This window comes from Rhineura floridana, chromosome 14 (assembly GCF_030035675.1).
Source record: "Rhineura floridana isolate rRhiFlo1 chromosome 14, rRhiFlo1.hap2, whole genome shotgun sequence".
In the NCBI taxonomy this organism is placed as follows: domain Eukaryota; kingdom Metazoa; phylum Chordata; class Lepidosauria; order Squamata; family Rhineuridae; genus Rhineura; species Rhineura floridana.
The window spans coordinates 15072099-15095004 of NC_084493.1; the positions used below are offsets into that span (position 1 = coordinate 15072099).

The window sequence follows — 22906 nt, forward strand, 5'->3', positions numbered from 1 at the left end:
CCCTCGGCCACTAACCCCCAGGGAAATGTGGCCCTCAACTCTGAAAAGGTTGCCCACTCCTGCTCTGAAGGAATGTGATTTATGCATCAAAGGATGGGGATGGTGGGGAAGATTTCCAACTTCATTATTTCGCTGCCTGCACAGTGTCACTTTTCAGATTAGTGAAAAAGGGTGTGGGTATGGGTGGGAAAGTCTCACCTTGAACCCACTCACTGGTTGAAGACACATTGAAATGCTCTCCATTCTCTGCTTGGAACAGTTTGAATACTTTGGCGATGGCTGAGCCTCTGTGTCCTGCAAAAAGAAGAGTACAACAACTAACTAGCAACCCCAGAACTTGTGGGTGATCACAGACAGGCTGTCAACACTTCAACATATCTGCTTCCCTTGGGATTTGGGACAGGTTTGGTATGTACCTGCAACATTTCAAACGCAAGTGCTAGATCTTGGCATAGTCCCTCACATCCATCATGGGATGTTTGCTCCCCTGCTGAAAGGGAGAGTCTGCAAAATCAGCAGAACTGAGTTTGGAGAATTAGAGATTTGGCGTGTGTGTTTTCACTCCTCATCTTATAACTACAGAATGAGTTCTGATGTCGTTTTGCGAGCCTTAAAGAGGCTCTTAACAATACAGTGATAAGAACACATGGATTCCAAATAAGGATGGAAGGATCTGTCAGTTCTCTTATTCTACCCAGGATTCAAAGGCCTTCTGCAGGAGTGGGTGAATCTGTCAATTTCTCCTGCTGGGGGGAAGGGCGGGATAGAAAGCAAATAAAAAACAAATAAATTTCTCTCAGTTTCTCATTTTTCCAATCTTAAATTCAGTTCTCTACATTTCTGCAGCCATTTATGATTTTTTTTAAAATAAAAAAATCCTCATGAAAAACCTTGAGTATTTAATGCAATTTTCTCCTAACAAACCCATTTGTGTATGTAGTTTTGACTGATGTACACATTTTTACACACAATTTCACCTAATATGTATTTTATATGTTATTTTTACTAATACATTCATTTTTATGCACATTTTCCCCTAATGTATGCATTTTTGTAAGCGTTATTTGGTTGGAGAACTGCATCACAAAATTTGGATAAGTGCAAATTTTGAACAATATCTGTGTTTCGATTCTTATATTGTTTCAGAAAGTACTAGAGAGATTTGGCTTTAAATGTAAACTGAATTGAATTTCTCCCCTATCCCTAATTCCAAATTCCAATAATCTTTTGGGATAAACACAAAATTGTCACTTCCTTTTTGCAAGAAATTCAGACATCTTCCCTCAAGGAAGCTTCTCTGTTCAGGGGCAAAACTGCATTATCCTACCATTTAAAATGCTGCCTTTTCTCACTCTGAAACATCGAAAAGAACCAACAAAGAGAGAGAATTTTGTGGAACACCTTTGCGTGCACACACTAATGCATGCCATTTGCATTTGGGAAAACGGATGTTGCTTTGAAACACTCTGTTTCTGCCTCTTCTCCCATCTGCAACGTGTATAGTGACACAAACACACCTATTACAAAGACAACTTAAGTTGCCAGTACTCTCTCTTCACAAGAAAATGGACCCTCTTAAAGGCTAAACCTGGAACTTCCTACTGCTCATGCAGCTGGGAGTGCAAAATGGCACAATATCAGGTAACGTCTAGGTTCAGATGTACCATGAAATAGGGATGGAAGGATCTGTCCATTTTGGTTCTTTCCGTTTCTCATTTTTCCAATCTTAAATTCAGTTCTCCACATTTACACAGCCATTTGCAGTTTTCTTAAAAAAAAAATCATGGAAGTTCTTCAGTGCACTTTAGTGCACATTTCTCCTAATAAACACATTTTCGTAGGCAGTTTTGAGTAAATACATATTTTAAGCAATTGCTCCTAACATAATGCATTTTTGGTGTTATTTTCACGAATAGGTTCATTTTATGCACATTCCCCCCTAATGTATGTATTTTTGTAAACATTGTTTGGTTGGAGAACTGCATTGTAACATTCGGATGAGTGCAAATTTCAAAGGATGACTGTGTTTCGGTTCTCATATTGCTTTGAAAAGCATGAGCTTGTTAGATTCTTTAAATGCAAACTGAATAAAAAATTTTCCCCATTCCTACCATGGAACCAAGGTTTGTTTAGCTAAACCATGGTTTTGCTTTACGTTTGAACCTGCCCACAAGCTGTGGTTTATTTGGGACTGACACTAAGTCCTGAAGCCACCGTTTGGTCTGCAAACTGTGCAAATGGTACTTGTTGCCCTGTCACAATTTACAGACTGATAAATAAAGGGCCACTGTTCTGCCTTAAGAGCTGCTACACAATGGAGACAGGAGAGTCCAACTGAGCAGATAGGATCCAAAAAGCAAATAAGCAGCTCTAAACCTTGGTTTGCCTATGTCTGGAAGCTATGGTGTGGGTTCTTTACTATGATTAACACAAACCATGGTTTCAGGTTATATGCATACCAGGCCAATGCATATAGCATAGAAACCAGAATGACTAATTTGAACCCTTTTTTTCAAGCTGCTTTTTCCTTATAATTACCGTGGTATTCTATGTGGTCTTCAACAGAAGAGGATGGGATCCCTTTTACTGTAATAAAGCTCCAAGGATGCCTGAGAGATCAAAAGAAGAACAATATTGCATATTTATTTATTGCATAAAATGTGTGCACCTTCTTAGAATACTGTTTGTTTTGTGTTCTTCATTTCCAAGCCACCCAACCAACCTGATTTATGAGCTACTCCAACCTAGGTACGGGAAATGCCCTCTTTCCACCTCCTTTTTTCCTCCACACAAAAAAGACACCAGTAAGCAATCCTTTTCCTTATCCAAATGCACTTATTTCCTTCAGGTAGTAACAAAGTAGTTATCATGTTTAACTGAGGATCTAATCCTGCTGATGTCATGCTAGCATAAACCTGGGCTGACTAAAAGGTACAAAATATTCAGACTTGGGAGGGGAAGCTTGTTAAAAGTTCAGTGAGATTCCTCTCAAGAGGGCTGCTTGACGGATAGACTCATAAAGAACTTGTTATGTGACAGAATCAAAGCTTTGTAGAAAAAAATGTCTAAGAAATGGAAAATATTTGGCCTTCGTCTCCACTCTATGGCCTTTAAAAGAATCTAGATTTGGCAAAAGATGTAGTGAAATACAAAATGAATAGTGGGGAGAATCGTATAATGGACATTTTCTTGATTAACTGGCAATCTGTTGTTGTTGCTTTAAAGGGGCTCAGATGAATCTATGCTTGCCAGGTCTCTTGCAAGATTTAGGAATTAGGTTTATATGTTCTGATCAAACCCAGGTGAGTAATATATGCTTTTTGATAGTTGCTGGCATTTTCAAGCCAGATAGCTTTGGAGATCACTAAGAACATCAGCAGAAGAACAGACTGTATAAAACAGGTACAAACAACAAGGACTGAATAATCTTTGTAGTTTGTAGCAAGGGAGCTTTCTCTGCTATCATTAGTTACACAGTGGCAGATTAATAACATGCACCACCACAAAATGAGAAGTGCACTGTGAGAAATTCAAAATGGCAGACAAATTTCTACTGAGGATTTAAACATTAAAAAAACACTTAGAAGGCTACTGACAACTCATTATTCAGAATAATGTTTATGGCACTTTTCACTGTTCAAAATCATATCTCACTGCTCTTTAAAGCAGTTCCTCTTGACTGACACCAGGTGCCTCTGATTGCACCTCTGTACTCCAAAATAACTACCATTCTCCAGCTACAATCCCTAATATGGACTAAAGTCTGTTTTTGCTCACTGAAAAGAACTGAAATGGTGGTAGGGAAGTCCACAAGGGGTTTTGTGTGTGGAGGTAGTGGGGTTGTGCTCTCATGCAGGGGGAGAGGATTAGGTAGTATTGCTTGGCAACAGAAGCAGGAGGCAACTTGGGATGAATACACATGGCTGATGAATGGCTAGCAGAAACCAGTATCAGGGCATGCTCACAACGTCATTGGCTCAGACGGGACTGCCTCTGACCATTCAATGGCAGCACAGGTGCACACACCTCTATTGCCACTAAGCAACATCTACAGGGAATGGTGTGGGATCGATTTGAGTTGAAATATCATAGGCAGGAATGGAAGGAGGGGTCCATTTCAGTTCTCTCAGTTTCTCTTTTTTCCAGTCCCAAATTCAGTTCTCCACATTTCTGCAGCAATCTGCAAATTTTTAAAATCCTCTTGAGAACTCTTTAGACTTTTAGTGTGAATTTATCCTAATAAACAAATGTTTGCCTGAAGTTTTAACTAATGCACACATTTCTGCAAGCAATTTCTCCTAATATAATGTATTTTTGTATATTATTTCCACTAATATATTCATTTGTATGTATACTTTCCCCTAACATATGCATTTTTGTAAACATTGGATGGTTGAAGAACTGCATCCCAAAATTCAGATAAGTATGAATTTCAAAGGATAGCTCTGTTTTGGTTCTCATGATGTGTCAGAAAGTGCAAATTTGATAGATTTGGCTTTAAATGCTGACAGAATCGAATTTCTCTCGCACAAGAATCCAATTCCTCAAGCATCCCTCGTTACATCCCCTGTGCAACAAACCCAGTGGAAGCTACAAACGTAACTGCTTGAGAGGAATCTGCCAGGGAGCCAGGTGTTTACTGCTGGAAATGTTTCCTTCACGCCACATGGTGAAGGCATTTGGAAAGCTGTGATCTCCATCCAAATAAATGGGGTGGGCTGGGAGGAGAAAGGGCATGCCAATTACTTAGAATGTCAGGAGATATTTTTTTTCCCTCTCATGCGTGCCTCTCTGTTAGAATCAGAGCAAATCAAATGAGATCCATTTGGTTAAATCAGAGTGGCCGAGGAAAAATATATTCTTTTAAAAAGAAAAAAAACACAAATAAAGCTCACAAGGTACAAAGGCAAAAAATATGTGGTCCATAGTCAGTACAGAGCAGAGTCTTCAGCAGTGCAAGCCTATGCATATTTACTTAAAGGTAAGCCCCACCATGCACAGCATGGTTTACTACCAGGTAGGGATGGAAAGAGATGTCAATTTCGGTTCTCTCAATTTCTCATTTTTCCAATCTTAAATTCAGCTCTCCATGCTTCTGCAGCAATCTGCTATTTTTTTAAAAAAAAAATCCTCATGAAAATTCTTCAGCATTTAAATGCAAATTTCTCCTAATAAACACACTTTTGTATGCAGTTTTGACTAATGCCAGCTGAAAATAAAATTGGAAAAATGAGAAACTGAGAGAAGCAAAACTGGCAGATCTTTCTATCCTTCCTGTCAGTGGCTCTCCAGACTTTCAGACAGGAGTCTCCCTTAGCCCAATCTGGTGACGCCGGCGATTGAACCTGGAATCTTTTACATGTACAACAGGTGCTCTATCACTCTGGCCTTTCCCCCAAGGTTCCTAGTAAATTCTCAACTGTCATAATAAAACCTGCCCCAGCAAAGTTACTGAATCTCTTTTGAACTGTCTGATTAGCTTCTGAATACTCCACGTGGCAAGGAGAAATAATTTTCACTGTATGAGATGTTTTTGCTATTTTTAGGTACAGGCGGGATACAACAGGGCCTCTGTGTTGGTCGAGTTGACAGAACGGGCTCCTACCGAAATCCAAGGTGGAGGAAATGCTTGCTGCCCAGTTTGGTCATTGCTTTCCTGGCAGAATCATCCACGTTTTTGGAGCCTTCATCATTCACCGCAACCGACAGGATCATGCCATCGCCAACAGCGTTCAAATATCGCACAAAGCGGATGCTTTCGCTTTTGAGTTTGTAGGTGTCAAATCTAAAGAAACAGACAGGAGCACATTAGCAGTCATAGCAGCATCATATAATTGCCACAACATACCCCTCTGTAGATGCAGCTGGAGACAAAATAATAAGAGGAAGGTTGCTCTTTTCTGCAGAATCTCTTAGCTGATAGTGGTGGGTTTCAGAAAAACTTTACTATTCCCATTAGCAGATTCTTGTTGTCACAGAGTAAGCTATGCTGCTTTGCAACTTAGTATTATATTGACTTTTGAGCACGCACATACACCTCATACAGTAACTGTCACAATCCTACAAAAGTATCCACTTATTTTATATCCTGCTGAAACTGTCCAGATATCTTTTTATTGAGCATTCATGATGACTTGTGCCCTTTATGGTGTCGGGCGATTATACTGCAAAAAAAAATTGGGGAATGGGGGATACCACTTTACTTCCAATCCACGCATGTCCTGTAACTTCCTGCTGAAATCCTGGAGTTTTTTTTACCACAGAAGTTCCAGTTTATTTTTTCGTCCTGCTTCTGTTGTGCCATGGTGCAAGAGAGCCACTCCAGGAGGCAACAATGCAGTAACACTGGAGAAGAGTCCTAGGTCACATTCACACCAGACAATTATGCCACTATTATTCCACTTTAAACAGTCATGGCTTCCCCCAAAGAATCCTGGGAAGTATAGTTTGCGAAGGGTGCTGAGAGTTGTTAGGAGACCCCTATTCTCCTCACAGAGCTACAAATAGTAGTTTAACAGTCATTTTCTCTTTCCAGAAAACTCTTGAGAGTGTAGCTCTGTGAGGGGAACAGGAGTCTTGTAACAGCTTTCAGCACCTTTTATAAACAACACTTCCCAGGATTCTTTGAGGGAAGCCATGACTGTTTAAAGTGGAATAACAGTGGAATAAATGTCTGGTGTGAATGTGGCCTTAGAATGACTTATAAAGCAGAATGGTGTGTGGATGGTCCAGTGTAATTCTGTCCCTAAGGTACTATTATTGTGTCATAGGAACTTAAGAAGTGCCTGCTGGATCAGGCCAATGGCCCATCTAGTCCAGTTTTCTGTTTTCACAGAGGCCAACCAGATGCCTATGGGAAGCCCACAAGCAGGACCTGAGCACTAGAGAGCTGGCCCTTCCTGCAACTTCCAGCACTGGGATTCAGAAGCATGCTTCCTCTGACCATGAAGACAGAACATAGTCATCATGGCTAGTAGCCACTGACAGCCTTATCCCCCATGAATTTGTCCATAAGAGTTTTGTCCAACATGTTGCAGCATACACCGAGAAAAGACCCACCAATCCAGTGAGGTCCTATGCCTCAGCAGGCTTATCAAAGCGGCTGACATCGTTAATAGAATACAAGAGCCGATTTTAAAACAATCTAAAGTCAACAGCTCAAGCAAGTAGCAGCGAATTCAAGCTATCACTCCTCCAGGAAAAGCCTTCATTCTCCAGGGAGGCACACTTGGCTGACTCGCTTTTGACCTCCAGAAAACTAGCAAACTCCTGAGAGAGAGAGAGCCACAACAGAACAATCTTATCAGCCCATCTGGATGTACATCTGGAGCATGCACTTGCAATAAACAGTGCAGTAAATCAACAGATTCCTGTTGTAATGGTGTTCTCCTTAACAGCTGCTAGTGTGACAGGTAGAAAATAACTGCTGGAGGGTGCTCATCCCATCCTTTGAGCATGCATATGTAAAGGACCTTATATTTCAGCTAATCCCCTGGCAAAAGCCCTAGAATTTCCCAAAGCTAGCTATGCCCAGGCATGGATTCTGTAAGTGGAACTGCAGAGACCATGAAAAAGAATTTTCCCACAAATAAAGTAGCACTTGCCAAATCTTGTCTATGTTGACTAAAATATTAATGATTAACAAGAGGAAGGATGGGGGAGAAATTAGAGTCAGTTCGCATTTAAAGGCCAATGTACCTAATCGGCACTTTGTGAAACAACGAACGAACCAAAATCCAGCTATCTTTCAAAAATGTGCACTTCTCTGAATGTTGCAATGCAGTTCTCCAGCCAAGTTAATTAATTTGTTTGTTTAGTTTTACACCTATATTCCATCTTTCCTCCAGGGAGCTCAAGGTGGCACACACAATTTTCCTCCCTCTCCATTTTTTCCTCACAGTAACCTTGTGAGGTAGGTTAGGCTGAGAGACTGGGACTGGCCCAAGGTCACCCAGCAAGCTTCATGGCTGAGTGGGGATTTGAACCCTGGTCTCCCAGGTCCCAGTCCAACACTCTAACCACTACACCACACTGGCTCTCTCTAATGTGTACACAAATGCTTATCCTAGGGCAAAGTGTGTATATAAATGCATATTTTAGTGAAAATAGCATACAAAATGCATTATGTTAGGGGGAACTGGGCTGCAAAACTGTAGGTTAGCCAAAATTGTGTAGACAAATGTGTATATTAGGAGAAATTTGCACTACAATACTGAGAAATTTTCATGAGGACTTCATTTTTTTTAAAGCAAATTGATATGGAAATGTGGAGAACTGAACTTAAGACTGGTCAAATGAGAAACTGAGAGAAACCAACATTGGCATACCGACTCACCTATCAGAATGGATAACTGATCCTGTCTTTGGATCAATGACATGGACAATGATCCCGCGATGTCCCCAGCTTCGTTCAAAGTAATAGCCTCCTTCCTGCAAGCCACCTGGATTCAGAGTCTTGTTTAGGAAAGTCCACGATAGCTTTTTTTCACCGTGGACCTCAAGAGTCCCACCACTGATCACGCCAATATACTTCTGCCCAAAGTAGCCATCTGGCTGGCTGCCATCATCAGCGCTAAGGAGTTAAAAAAAACCTGGATCATTTGAGTACATAAAAAATGTGAAGAGCTCCAGAGTTTTTAACAGTCTAGCTGGATCTACGTAGAACTCCCATTCTGATCAGATCATCATGCTTTAAGTATTGATTAAGGAAGATATATGTCACTTGTGCATGCAGGACTGTCAGAGTTAGCCCAAAACGTTTTGCTGGCTGAGGTGGTTCAACAAATGGCACCTTCTCCCAAGTCAAGATGTATTGTACACAAGGTGAGCCAAGTTATTTCTGGCACCAGAAACAGAAAATCCCATAAGTACCTTGCCATGACAGCAATGGAAAATGAAATGGACTGCCTTCAAGTCGATTCCAACTTATGGGCAACCCTATGAATAGGGTTTTCATGGTAAGCAGTATTCAGAGGTGGTTTATCATTGCCTTCCTCTGAGGCTGAGAGGCAGTGACTGGCCCAAGGTCACCCAGTGAGCTTCATGGCTGCATGAAGATTCAAACCCTGGTCTCCCAGGTCATAGTCCAACACCTTAACCACTACACCACACTGGCTCTCCCTGGCAGCAATAGTAGAATTATAATAAATTAAGCAGCTAAGAATGTGCTGCCCCTTTCATGACCTCCAAAATCAGCTGCTTAAGGTAGTTGCTTCACTCTGCCTAATGGTAGGGCCAGTCCCAGACATTGTGGAAGGATCCATTATTTGAACTGGTATTTGCATCTGAGACAGTGTCTAATGACCACATATCATGATAATATGCATTGTGTGAAATGTACAGGTTGTAGCCAAATCTTTTCTACTCAAAGTAGACCCATTGAAATTAATCACCTAAGTTAGTCATGCCCATTAATGTCAATGGGTCTGCTTCGAATACGACAAATATTAGATACAACTGTATACTTTTCTCATAGTCCTGAATGTGGTTGCAGCTTACTTCAATTTTTACAACATCCCGATGATCATCCTTTCCATGCCATTTTGTGTTTGGGAGAAATTGTTCACACTTTATAAGATGTTTATAAATCTGTAGGGGGCTGCCTTTGTTCTGACTGCACTTCCAGACGCTCCTCAGAAGGTTAGCATCTCATTGCCAATGCTTTTATGCCAACTGCACTGTAGCATTTTTCCTGCTAAGTGCATATTAGAGAGCCTCGACCAATGTGTGTGTAAAAAAAAAAAAGGAAAAAAGGCCTTGTAGGCCTAATCTTCAAAATTATGGGATGGATGGAGGCTGTTTAATTACATACCGTCCATACAAGATGATTGTCAGGTTGCTCCGGAAAGGACAGTTCTCACTCCCAACATGAAGCCCTCCATCATTTTCAATCAAAATATGTCGAGTGCGCAAAACAATAGGGTTTGTGTTGTCCTTAATCACTAGCTTTCCTAAATGAAAAAAAAAAGAGTTTTGTTTTGATGGTTTGGTAAGATCTTAAATCAACCAGAGTTAAGCATATCCTTTTGTACTAAATGAACTCAGGTTTCCTGATTGTGCCACTTTTAAAAATGCACAGCATGAGGGCTTCTACTTTCTGCAATAAATATATAGATCAAAATTCTGAACTGAGAAAACCTGAATTCTGGAAGCCATATAAAAAGTTATAGCTACATTTTATTTTGCTTCAGGTAATCATACGGAGGGAAAAGGTGTCACATGGGTCACTCAAACCTACCAGAGGATCACAGGAAATCTAACTAATCCCACCCCAATCAACTTTCTGAAATTTCAGCAGACAAGTATCTTCACACTTCACCATAAGGATTAGAAACTTAAAAAAAAAAACTACCCTGAAAGCTGATAGTCTCAAAGTGCTCAATTCTACATTATGCTGTTGGCACAGAATATGAACATCTCCGGCCTTAGCTCTTATTTATTTATTATTTATTTATTTTATTACATTTTTAGACCGCCCTATAGCAATAAGCTCCCAGGGCGGTGTACAGCATAATAAAACAGGTTAAAATACAAAAACACAATAAAACATAATTAAAAATTTTCAATTTTAAATTCAAATTTTAAAATTTTTAAAATTTTTAAAATGCCTGGGTGAAGAGGTAGGTCTTTACCTGGCGCCGAAAAGATAGCAAAGAAGGCGCCAGGCGTATCTCATCAGGGAGGGCGTTCCATAGTTCGGGGGCCACCACTGAGAAGGCCTTAATGAAAAAAAATGTCAACCCTGCTTAGAACAGCCTGAGAAGTCATACCAATCAGGGATAGAAAGATCTGTCAATTTCAGTTCTCTCAGTTTCTCATTTTTTCAATTTTAAATTCAGTTCTCCACATTTCTATAGCAGTTTGCTTTAAAAAAAAATCCTCATGAAAATTCTCCAGCATTTCCATGCAAATTTCTCCTAATAAACACATTTTTGTAGGCAGTTTTGACTAATGTACACACTTTTGCAAGCAATTTCTCATCATATAATGCATTTTTGCATGCGAGTTTCACTCATATATTCTTTTTATATGCCCATTTCCCCCTAATATATGCATTTTTGTAAACACTGCTTGGTTGGCAAACGGCATCGCAAAATTGGGAAAAGTGCAAATTTTGAAGGATGGTTGTGTTTTGGTTCTCATAATATTTCAGAAAATGCAAAATAGGTAAATTTGGCTTGAAACAAGAATGGAATCAAAATTCTCACCCATCCTTAATGCCAACTGGGTCAGTCACAAGAAAGCACAAGGATGGAATAAAAGCAGATTTCAACACCCTGAGAAAGATCTCTGAATCAGAGTTTGGAAGAGAGAGACAACCAGTGTGCCCACCCCTTGAAGTTAAGCAGGAAAATACTAATCCTCTCCTAGTTTTCCCCTGTGCAAATTAACCGATGCAACGTGGGCCACTTTATTCTACCTACAAGCAGAGAGGTGCTTACAGAGCAAAAAAACCCACATGGAGAAAGTTGTTTGTCACTACCAGTCATCACTGACAACACCAGGGTGCCTTTTTACAGCAGTTTGTGACTTTGTCCCATCTTGTAATTATGTGCCCAGTGCATGATTAGCAGGGCGTTGAAAGAGGAAGTCACAAAGCAACAGTGATCAAACATGTTGGTTTGCCTTTGCAATTTTCCCAGCCAGGACAACAAAACAAGCTTAGCTACTGAACAGAACACACCTGAGTAAATCTCATTCACCAAAACATCCACCACCCCAACACTGAAGCTGGGTTTATCCACACGAAATCTAACATAGCTTTCCCCCAATAAGCTACATATCAGTGGATTTCTCTGCTTTTATCTCTCTTTTTTGTACGTGACCCCATCTGCACTATAATGGCGGCTTCTCAAAGAATCCTGGGAACTGTAGTTGTTTAAGGGTGCTATCTGCTGTTAGGAGAACCCTATTCCCCTCACACAGCGACAATCCCCAGAGTTGCCTGGGAAGAGGGATTCATTGTTAAACCACTCTGCGAATTGTTGCTCTATGAGGGGAATAGGGGCCTCCTAACAATTCTCAGAGCCTTTAACATACTACAGTTCCTAGGATTCTCTGGGGGAAGTCATGACTGTTTAAAGTGGTATAATGCTATTTTAAATGTATAGTGCAGATGGAGTCTCTGTATGAGTGAGCATTCAAGCATGGGTATATGTAAGTCACTTTGAGACTTTTTTTGTAGAAAACAATGAATAACTGCTAATAATAATAATAATAATACAACCCCTTCCTCCATACGGATTACACTGAAGTGACATGGGTTAGGAAAAGATGTACCGCTTGATTTTTTTTATATAAACCACCTTTAGTCTAGATCAAAATTCTGCACAACTCTCTGCTTTTATCATCATGAACAACAACTTCTGCTGCCAATATCAGTTCTGCTACCACCTCAAGCAGCAGCAAACTAAAACTGTGAGCACACTAGTCACCTACAGCAAAGCGTTTCCATTGGCCACACCTGGAGGGGCAACAGGTTGATCTGCCAATCAGTTGTGAGATCTCTTTGAAGGTGAATTTTTAAAAAAGGCACTCAAGTTGCTTCCACCAGGTTTACAGTACAAAGGGGCAGAAGAGAGGTGGAGGTGCACTAGAACTGGCAGAACAGCAAGTGTGTCTCTAAGAAGTAAAAGGTAGAAAGGAAGTGGTGGGAAAATCCAACTGAAAACAAATGGGATTGCAATAAATGAACAAGAGGACTGTCATGTTAACAAATAAATAACTATGGGAAGCCTTTAATAATGAAAAAGAATGGTGTAACTTAACAGAAAATAAATCTTTAGAACACCCTGGGCCAGAGACTGAACGTTGCAATCTTGGTGCATATGCTCTAAGGGTAAGCCATATGGACCCTTCCAAGACAACAGAATGTAGGTGCCCATTTAACCAACCTCCACTTGTGATGATGATGGAATGGACTGTGGCAGAAGATGCTAGCAGGAACTTTTGGCCTTGACTGATGTTCACCCAGTTATCTTCATTATGCCCAGGGTTCCAGAGTTCCAGCTCCGGATCCAAGTCAGGACAGGATGAGACTGCTCGTGCTGGAATATATGAAGGAAACAGTTAACAAAATGGACCTGCTTGTCAGATGTAATGGGTATAACGGTACCAGGAGTCGGCAGACAAAAGGCCTGGCCAGTGAGATATCATCATCTTCATCATATATCCCATCTTTCCTCCAAGGTGCTCAAAGTGGTATACATGCTTTCTCACAACAGCCCTATGAGTTAGTTTAGGCTGAAAAACAATGGCTGGCCCAAGGTCACACAGTGAGTTTCACAGCTAAGTAGGGATTCCAACCCTGGTCTCCCAGGTCCTAGTCCAATACCCTAACCACTTCACCACATACCGCCTCCTTCCCTATAGACCCTCTCAGGTGCTGAGATCAGCAGAGGGGGCCATTTTGGTAGTTCTGCCACCCTCAGAAACTGGGGTGGTGGTAGCCTGGGAGAGGGCATTCTCTGTGGCAGCCCCTAAGCTGTGGAACTCCCTCCTTCTTCTGTAGGGGACATGTCCAAATAATTCCTTTTGTTCATCAGTAGCTGGCAAGAATTCTTTTCACTGATCTGACACCTGAACAAGAAGAATTGTTTGGATACATTCCCCCAAGAAGATTGTTTTGAGAATCTTTTCTCAGAGATTTAGGACTAATGGGAACATATCTGGAAAAGACTTAATGATTGAAACAGATCTATAACCGGTTGTTCTGTAGCATTAATGTTCATTGTCCCATTTTTATGTGTTTGTTCTTTGAAGTACATTACAAGTATATTGACATATCAGTGGGCCTTATTGCTATATACACAAGTGTATCTTAGGAGAAATTCTCACCAAAATGATGAAGAATTTTCATGAGGATTTTTTTTTAAATGAAGATTGCTGCAGAAATGTAGAGAAATGGATTTAAGATTGGAAATTTGAGAGAACCGAAACTGACAGATCCTTCCATCCTTAACATTTCTGCATTGTAAATTCTGAACGGTTGCCTTTGATGGCCCTTGTGCATCATTGCTGGTCAGTTTTTATTATGCTTGTTTTAACTGCTGACTGTAATTATATTACAATATTGTTTTGTTGTATGTAGTTCTATTGTTGCGAGATGCCCTGGGCCCCCTTTGGGGAGGAAAGGCAAAGTTTAACTTTGAAATAAATCTCCCCCCTCACACATCCTGTGATCCTTCTCTCTAAGATACCACAAACTATTAGAGGCTTCAGTAGGCCTGGCCTCTTCTCCTCTCCCCTTATTTTTCTTCCCTTGCTCAACATTCCATAGGTCCTGGAAGTTCACAGGTTCTTGCCAGGCCACATTATGCTTTCTTAAACATTTACAGAATAAATATGCTTCTGTGTACCTGGGGAGACCCTTGAATAAGCTAAAAGCACTAGGTTATTTTTTGAGGGCCCCCATAAGAACATAAAATTGCTGTTGGATCAGGCCAGTGACCCATCTAGTCCAGCATCCTGTTCACACAGTGGCCAGGCAGATGCACCTTTGGGAAGCTGTCAAGCAGGACCTAAGAGCAATCTCCCCTCTTGCGGTTTCTGCTTTGGAAGCAGAGCAAGTCACCATAGCTAGTAGCCATTGATAGCCTTATCCTCAACGAATCTGGCTAATGCTTTTTTAAAGCTGGTGACCATCACTGCCTCTCGTGGGAGGGATTCCATAGTTTAACTATGCTCTGTGTGAAGAAGTACTTTCTTTTGTCTGACCTGAATCCTTCCATCTGGCTTCCCGATAGCTACAAACTGCTGTTAGAGGGTGTAAGGAGAGACTAACTCCAGATACCAGGGACCAACTTCAGGTGAACTTCACATTCATAAACTTCCTTATGACATCTGCCTGTCTGCTCATGGGAGCTGAATGTCGAGCTAGAGGGAACATGGACTCGAGCAAAAGAACAAATTAAAAATGGGATGCTCTGTTGATTGGGCTGTACAAATACTTTCGGAAACCTCCGTCTTGGCTTCTAGAAGGAGATACACAGATGCATGAACAGAAGGGACACTTTTAATAGCCTATAATAATGACAACTTAAGCAAATAATTCAAGTACGGCATGGGAGGATTTTACCTAACCCAGATGGTTGATGGTTAGGCGTAGGAAACAAATCAAAGAACTGATTGCAAGCTCCGTCAGGGACAGGGACAGCTTTACAAGGTACATCTTTGCATCTCCCCTTCCTGCCTCTGTACCCCCTTGCCTCCACATCCCATATGAAATTTCACACCCAGCTATGAATTTCCTCACCACCACCCCCTCCCTGTCCCAGAGGCAAGATCCTATTCTAGCTTTGCTCTGTCATTGCCCAGGGAATAAATAATGGCCCTGTGCATATAACATTAATTTTCACTTCCTAATTAAAACTTCCAGAGAACAAGAACCAAAATTGGTGGTTAAGAGAGGGTCGCCATTTTGAATTCTGAGCATCCATCTCTGGAACGATGTGTCATATAAATAGAGCAGGTTCCAAAGTAGGAGCAGGGAACCTGCGGCCCTCCAGAGGCTGCTGGCCTACCGTTCCCTTCTTCCCTGACCACCAGCCACATTGACTGGGGGATGATGAGAGCTAGAGTCCAACAAGGCCTGTGGGGCACCCATGTTCTAAAGAGTTCACGATGTGGCAGCAACCTTGCTGAAGCTAAATAGGTCTGGGTCTGGATAGTGCCTGGATGAGAAACCTCCTAGGGCCCTAAGGATACCACATTGAATTACATGTTGGAGACATGAAGAGTTCAAACAAAGTAATAAAAAAAAGTACAGCTTTTGGAGGTTTAGGGAGAGATGGATGTAGGGGTTTAAGCTGCTTTGAGCTTATGGGACAGGCAACATATTCCTAGTTTAACATGTTTAACAACTGGGATGCCCGCACCATTATGGCAAATTTAGTATTAAATGGGTGAAGAGGATTAAGGGACACCTGAACGTTAAGCCTTAAACTTGCCCAGGGATTAAGATCTACTGTAGGTGTGGGAACCTTTGGCCCTCCAAATGTTGCTGAACTGCAATGCCCATCAGCCCCAGCAAGCATGGCCAATGGCCAGGGATGATGGGAGCTGTAGTTCAGCAACATCTGGAGGAGCAAAGGTCCCTACACCGTCCTAGACATAAGAGAGAAATCTGATTCAGTTCGCATTTACAGACAAATGTATTAAATTCACACTTTGGCTTGCAAAAACGTCTACATTCGTCAAAACTGCATACAAAAATGTGCCTATTAGGGGAAATTTGCACTAAAATGCTGAAGAATTTCCATGAGGATTTTAAAGAAAGAAATGAGCAAATTGCTGGAAAAATTTAGGGAACTGAATTTAAGATGGGAAAATTTTTATTAATTTATTTTTATTTTTATTAATTACATTTCTAAACCGCCCTATAGCAACAGCTCTCAGGGCGGTGTACAACAAGATAAAACCACATATTTAAAATACGAGCAGGTGTGGATTGCGCCATACAATAAAAAAACATATTTAAAACAAACTAAAATAAAAATAAAATAAAAATTACAAATTACAATTAAATTAAAATTAAAATTAAAATAGCTTAAAATGCCTGGGCAAAGAGGTGGGTTTTTACCTGGCGCCGAAAGGATGACAAAAAATGAGAAACAGAGAGAACCAAAACTGACAGATCTTTCCATCCCTACCCACACCTGCTCTAAAGAGACCCATACAAAAACGCCCACTTGTTAAACATTTCAGAAGGTGCCCTGCTTTCAGGAGAGGCTCCCTTCCCAGATCAAAACTCTTTCAGCATTTACACCCCTATTTTCTTGTTGTTGTAGTAGTTTAAAAAAAATTAAAAGGGCGTTCCTGGCATTTAACATTACGTGTGTTTTATTAATCCCATCATATCTTACTTATCAACCATCTCAGACCCTATGATTGGCAGGGAGAACTTGGTGGTGGTGCCACTGAATGCTGTCCAGTTGGCACTGACCTTTGGCAGGGCCTTTTCAGTGGTGGCTCCCCATTTGCCAAATGCCCTCCCCAGTGAGGTGCATCTGTCTCCATCACTATTAACTTTCAAGAGGAATTTGGTAACATTCCTGTTTACCCAGTGAACGGGGTCTGTTCCTTGCAACCTGAAGTTCACTGCTGAAAGCATGTTTTCCAGTTTTATTATTTATTTATTAAATTTATATCCCACCCATCCTCCTAGAAGTTGTGCTTTAGAATATTTTAAACTGTGTTTTAGAATGTTTTTCATTGCAATTGTGTTTTGGAATATTTCAAACTTTTCTTTAGCATGTTTTCATTTTTTCTTCTCAAATTGCTTCATTTAAGTTTGTCACCCACAGTTCCTTCGGGAGGAAGGGCGGGATATAAATTCAGTAAATAAAGAAATATTATTGTTTTAAATCACAGATTTGTGATTTCTTTTTACAATTGTGTTATAAATGTTTTATTTATAAGCCAGTTTGGAGGCCTCATGCTCACAAAAGCAGAATAAAAAATGTGGAAAATAAAATTAATAGTGTAGCCATTCAATTAAATCCATAGACTTACCCATACATGCAGCAGGGAGCATATATATCAGGGAAACAAAATTGATGACCAAGAACATTTTTGGATATTAAAATGTTCTTTGAAGATATCCCTTGTCTTCTGAAGATCTGTGAAGGGGGAGGAGAAGGAATAATAGTGAGAGAACTGTTCAGATTTTGCACAGATATGTTTTATGCAAAAATTGCATCAAGCATGATTAGGCTTGGTTGTATGACTAAGCACATAGTTTCTCCCTTTCCTTGACTCAACAAAGTATGCTTTCCTCTACACCCACCTCACTTCACCTTTTATATAGTCTTAAGATAACACCAAATATCAGTTGGCATTATAAAAAACATGAATTTGAGGTGGAGCAGAGGAAGAAAAATCATGCTGCATGTTACAGGATAATCCTGAGGAATGCTGTACAAGAGCACACTAATGATAGAGCCCAGCATGCACGGAAGAAAGAAAAAAGTGGCAAAAATTGCACCAAGGTTCAAATTCGACAAACCGGTGTCAGCTCCAAAATGTGCATACTCTTAAAAAACCCCACCCACCACATCACAACAAGCAAAGCCAGTCAGACTGTACATCACACAAGCAGGCATTCAGGAGAGTCAAGCAAACTGGCTACAACAATACTGATGAAAAGTTGTATGAGGCATGTAGTTTTCAAAAAGGAATTTATTGTTTCATTTATATACCACTCAATGGCCAGAGTGGTTTACAAGTACAAAACCATTTGAAGAAAATATTAACACACACAATTAAAATACACAATAAAACAATCTAATCAATGTATGAAAACAAGCATCCATAATTCAGATATGCAATAAAACAAGACCATCAGAACAATGAAAACAGGATGGCCAGGTCAGCCTTATTCATTTAAAACATTTTCAAAAGATTTCTTGGACAGATGGCAAAAAGTCACAAAACACATCAAAGTAATAATCAACAGAAGAACCATTGACAATAGAATAAATCACAGAAGAAATAAAAACACAACAGAGGTTAAGAAGCCCAGGGAAATCAAAAAGTCTCCAACTGATGCCTAAAAGATTTTAGCACAAGGGCACTTCCAGGCTGTTGCTATTTTTGGGTGGGATTCAATCACATATGAGCAAATTCGGGTTATGCAATTAAAATTGATTTCGAGTCTGCGCGCAACAAACCTATTTCCCCCCAAAACCAGTAAGGAAAGTAATGGGGAAATGCATCAGAAAGTGTGGGATAATGCTTGATGCAACGTCATATAACCATCCAACAAACAAATCAAAACCAATGCTCTACAAATAACTGACGTCATCTAACTTCCCTGAAAACGTTGTGCAAACAAATCAGGAAGGGGGCTCAATAAATAGGTCATATGGAAACAACCTAGCAGTCAAGCAAGCTTCCCTAGGGACCACAAATGAGGCAACACAGCAAAGAAGGCATTTTCCCCAACTCAATACGCTGTCAAAATGGTGCGGACTGCCAGACAAGGGTCTGCAAAGGTCTTAAGCTCTTATGGGCAGCTTGATGTGGAAGGTGGCATTGCTAAAGTACAAAATGAATATAGCTGAACACAAACCCAAAAGCTTAAGAGAAGTTTGAGTGTAAGAATCTCTCCCCCGCACCCCTAAATTCACAACTTTCCAAATATTTCCCCGAGTGCACTTTTAGAATTAATTATCCAAGCCAGCAGTGGAGGCTGTTCCATTAGGGCACTGATCCACCAAGTTCAGTCTGCCTTCAGCCACCCCTCACCTGCCTATCTCCTTACTTTCAACCAGTCTAGGGAGTGGCACTGCCCTTTACCTTCCTCCTCCTCCTCCTCCTCAGTCAGTGTCACCCTTGTAGAACTCACAGCAGGGAGGAGGATGGAGACATTAGTTGATTCCATGCATCATAGACTCTACCTCCGCCAACCATTCGGTTTGGCTCCACCTACTGTTGGCCTCCCTGCCTTCTGCCCTACTAGTCTTAAGGAGTATCAGCCTCCACTGCTTTTATGGCTTTGATGATATCATCTCAAGATGTGAACTTTTGAGTAGCATCAACACAGCTACCCCAGAGCAATGACGCAAACTTTAGACTGGCTGAGATATATTGATTAAATAAAAAGGATGCCAGAAAGTTTTTTGGGGGGGGATGCTGGGGGTTGGGGGGGGAGAGCTGGCAAACAAACACACAAAACTGGTAGGAAGCTACTGTGGACGGTTTTACATTTTAGGCAAATCAGAATGCCAAATAGTTTTATAGGATTGTGTTGAAACTAAGTACATGGTTGATGTTTTAACAGTGTTTACATTTTGTAAGCCAGCAAGGTTATAGCAAGGTGTTTCTTCAGTTACCCTAAAGCACAGTGGCCACCATTAACAGTTAACATTGGCCAATTTTTTTAAACTTCAACTTGAAATCCTGCCATTGCATACAGGCAAAAAGTTATGATTCATTACGAAATACATTATCATGGCACTTTAAATGTAGATCAATGGTTAGAGATGGAAGAATCTGTCACTTTCAATTCTTTCAGTTTCTTTTTTTTCTAACCTTAAATCCAATTCTCCACATTTCTGCAGCAATTTGCAAAATTTCTTTTTTATAAAAAAATCCTCATGAAAATTCATCAGCATTTTAGTGCAAATTTCTCCTAATAAACACATTTTTGTCTGCAGTTTTGACTAACATAATATTGTTGCAAGCAATTTCCCCGAATATAATACATTTTGTAAGCTATTTTCATGAACATATGCATTCGTATGCACGTTTTCCCCTAGTATATGTATTCTTGTAAAGTTTCATTGGTTGGAGAACTGCATTGCTAAATTCAGAGAAGTGCACATTTTGAAGGGTGCACATTTTGTTTCAGCTTTACATGCTAACTGATAGATTCAGCTTTACATGCTAACTGAATCCAATTTCTCCCCTATGGCCATGGTGAATCATTTCTTTTTCTTTTTAGCAGCTGCGAGGGCAAAAAGGTTTGGACAGCACCATTCTAGCATAGCATATATGGAGACCTTCACACCTTGTGCGGTTTTACTTCTGGGCTGTTATGGAAGATGACAGAATGAGAGAGAAAAAGCAAAGCTCCAAGTGCAGGGCCCAGAGCATCCTGCTGCTGTCTACAAGTGCCATCCAGGCCTCATCTGCACGATATATTTAAAGCAGTATCATACCACTTTAAGCAGTCATGGCTTCACTCAGAGCATCCTGGGAACTGTAGTTTGCTAAAGGTGCTAAGAGTTGTTGGGAGACCCCTTATTCCTCTTCACAGTCTCTCAGTTACCTGACTCTCTTGGGAAGAAGGATTGATGGGAGTTGTAACTCTGTGAAAGGAAGAGGGTTCTCCTACCAACACTCAGAACCCTTTAGCAAACTACAGTTCCCAGGATTCTTTGGGAGAAGCCGCAACTGTTTAAAGTAGTATGATACTTCTTTAAACGTATAGTGCAGAAGGGGTCTGATTCTAGATGAGCCCCCTGAATTAGTATCTGGAGAATACAGCAGTCCCTGAGAATATTAAAATTGGCCATTCCATTCCTCCAGGACGAAACTGCCGAGTCTGAATTCACATGGCGTTTTGAGCTCAACAGAGAACTGAAATGGCTAGCTCACTACAGAAAATAAGGAAACACTCCTTGGGTGTTTATTCATCTTGCTTTCATTATCAGTTGAGACCGAGTCAAACCCTCCCATCATCCCTGACCATTGGCCATGCTGGCTTGGGCTGATGAGAGTTCTAGTCCAGATCATCTGGAGGCAACAGGTTGGCAAATGCTGCTCTAATTGTTAGAGACGGCAATCCCTACACAAGAGGAGTTGGTCGGGTTTTGAATTACACTGGCCGCTATGTGGAAAGGTCCCTGCCATCATTCTTTGGCAAATGAGACTCTTCAGGCACAGAATTAACAGTATAAGTTCAGAGTCATGTATAAGAATTTGGTTTGGGGGTGGGGGATAATTACATGCTTTCAAACTGGGGAAAAAATCCTGTAGTCTCCTATTTATCAGTGCCTAAAGCCAAGAAGAATGTCAGAATATTGCCAGCTGGCCCTTTTCATAAGCCTTACAACCCCAGAGTCATGTGGAAATAAAGCAATTGCATTTTATCTTAACTTGAACTGCTGGCCTGTTATTAAGATCTACTGTGAAGTAATCATTTCTGTCATCAGATGGCCATATATTTTTTAAATGTTATACAGGAGGGCCAAAGTTGTATATCCACACTAACTTGCCCGCTTGCCCCAGTGATTAGGGATCCTAGACTTCCAACATCCCAAACAACACTCTGACTGTTGCCCTTCCTGGATCCAAAAAATGTACATATCCTTTAGTCAGTTACTGGGTGCAAAGCATAGTGCTGTACCTCCTATATATTTTGGAAAGGGTTTTTGTCTGCTTGCTATGCATTTGGACACTCCTTAAGATATCGTAACCCAAATTTGCATGATGGGTCCTGAAATCAAGGAGCAGGTTTCTTCTATCTCGAGGTACATTTGGATGCCATCTTGAATCAAGATGGCGGATGGAACCTTTCAAAACTGCACAGATTTTAAGCACTGATTACAAAACTGCACTGGATTTTTGGTTTCTAGGAATTCTTGAACATCACCAGGTACAAGGGTGTTAGCTGATGTATAAAGTCCTAAGTGGTCATTTTCTGCTGGGGATCATGGGGCTTAACTCTCTGTTCATAGGAGTCCTCCACCTCCTGTTAGCCCACTTTCCCTCAAACAGTCTCCCCCCCCTCCATTTTTGCTTGGGAAGGGAGGGGACAGGTAGGTAGGTAGGGGACAGGTAGGGAAGGAGGGGGAGCAGTAGCTAAAGAGAATTCTATGGGTGTTGAACACACACACACATAAAATGCAACTTATTTTGAGGACAAGCGGCTGGGTTTTCGCCCATCCCGAATTAAAACAATAATAAAGTAGAACCTATGATAAGTCTCATTGGCCTTCTGTATAACCACCCACAGGAAGACTGCCTCATTTTCAAGAGTTCAGCATGACATCAGATAGCTAAAACATGTTATCAACAACAAACGTCAAGCCCTGCAGACTGTACATAATAGCTGGGTTTCAACCTTCCCGGGCTCCCTACATCCCCCCTTGCTTGTTTCTCAAATTAAGTTTGTATGGATTGGCAAGAAAAATGACAGCAGTGTGTGGAAAGTGATCCTCAGTAACTGGGCCATGATCATCCCAAGACAGACACACATTTTTAAACTTACCTTTATACTGATGTAACCATCCCTAGATCTTTAAAATAAGACCTTAGAGGTAAGAAATCCAATGAAGCCGAATGATGCTAACAACACATGTTTGCTTGTGCATCTCTTATATATGTACATGTGACTGTGCGCGGGCGCGCACACGCAAAAACACATGGAGAGAACAAATCTACACTATCATTTGAAGTTTGC

The 22906-nt window shown here is 40.8% G+C and overlaps 1 protein-coding gene across 2 annotated transcripts in view; it reads right to left on the reverse strand.

Moving 5' to 3' along the window:
- Window positions 1–22906, reverse strand: part of CEMIP (cell migration inducing hyaluronidase 1) — a 182029-nt gene that overhangs the window by 67412 nt on the left and 91711 nt on the right. For both annotated transcript variants that reach the window (XM_061595567.1, XM_061595568.1), the window contains exons 2-8: window positions 17512–17618; window positions 12894–13046; window positions 9812–9950; window positions 8336–8572; window positions 5606–5785; window positions 2539–2609; window positions 199–294 (exon numbers count right to left, since the gene is read on the reverse strand). In XM_061595567.1, the coding sequence (XP_061451551.1) occupies window positions 199–294; window positions 2539–2609; window positions 5606–5785; window positions 8336–8572; window positions 9812–9950; window positions 12894–13046; window positions 17512–17569 (934 nt within the window). In that variant the 5' untranslated portion in view covers window positions 17570–17618. The remainder of the gene's footprint in view (window positions 1–198; window positions 295–2538; window positions 2610–5605; window positions 5786–8335; window positions 8573–9811; window positions 9951–12893; window positions 13047–17511; window positions 17619–22906) is intronic.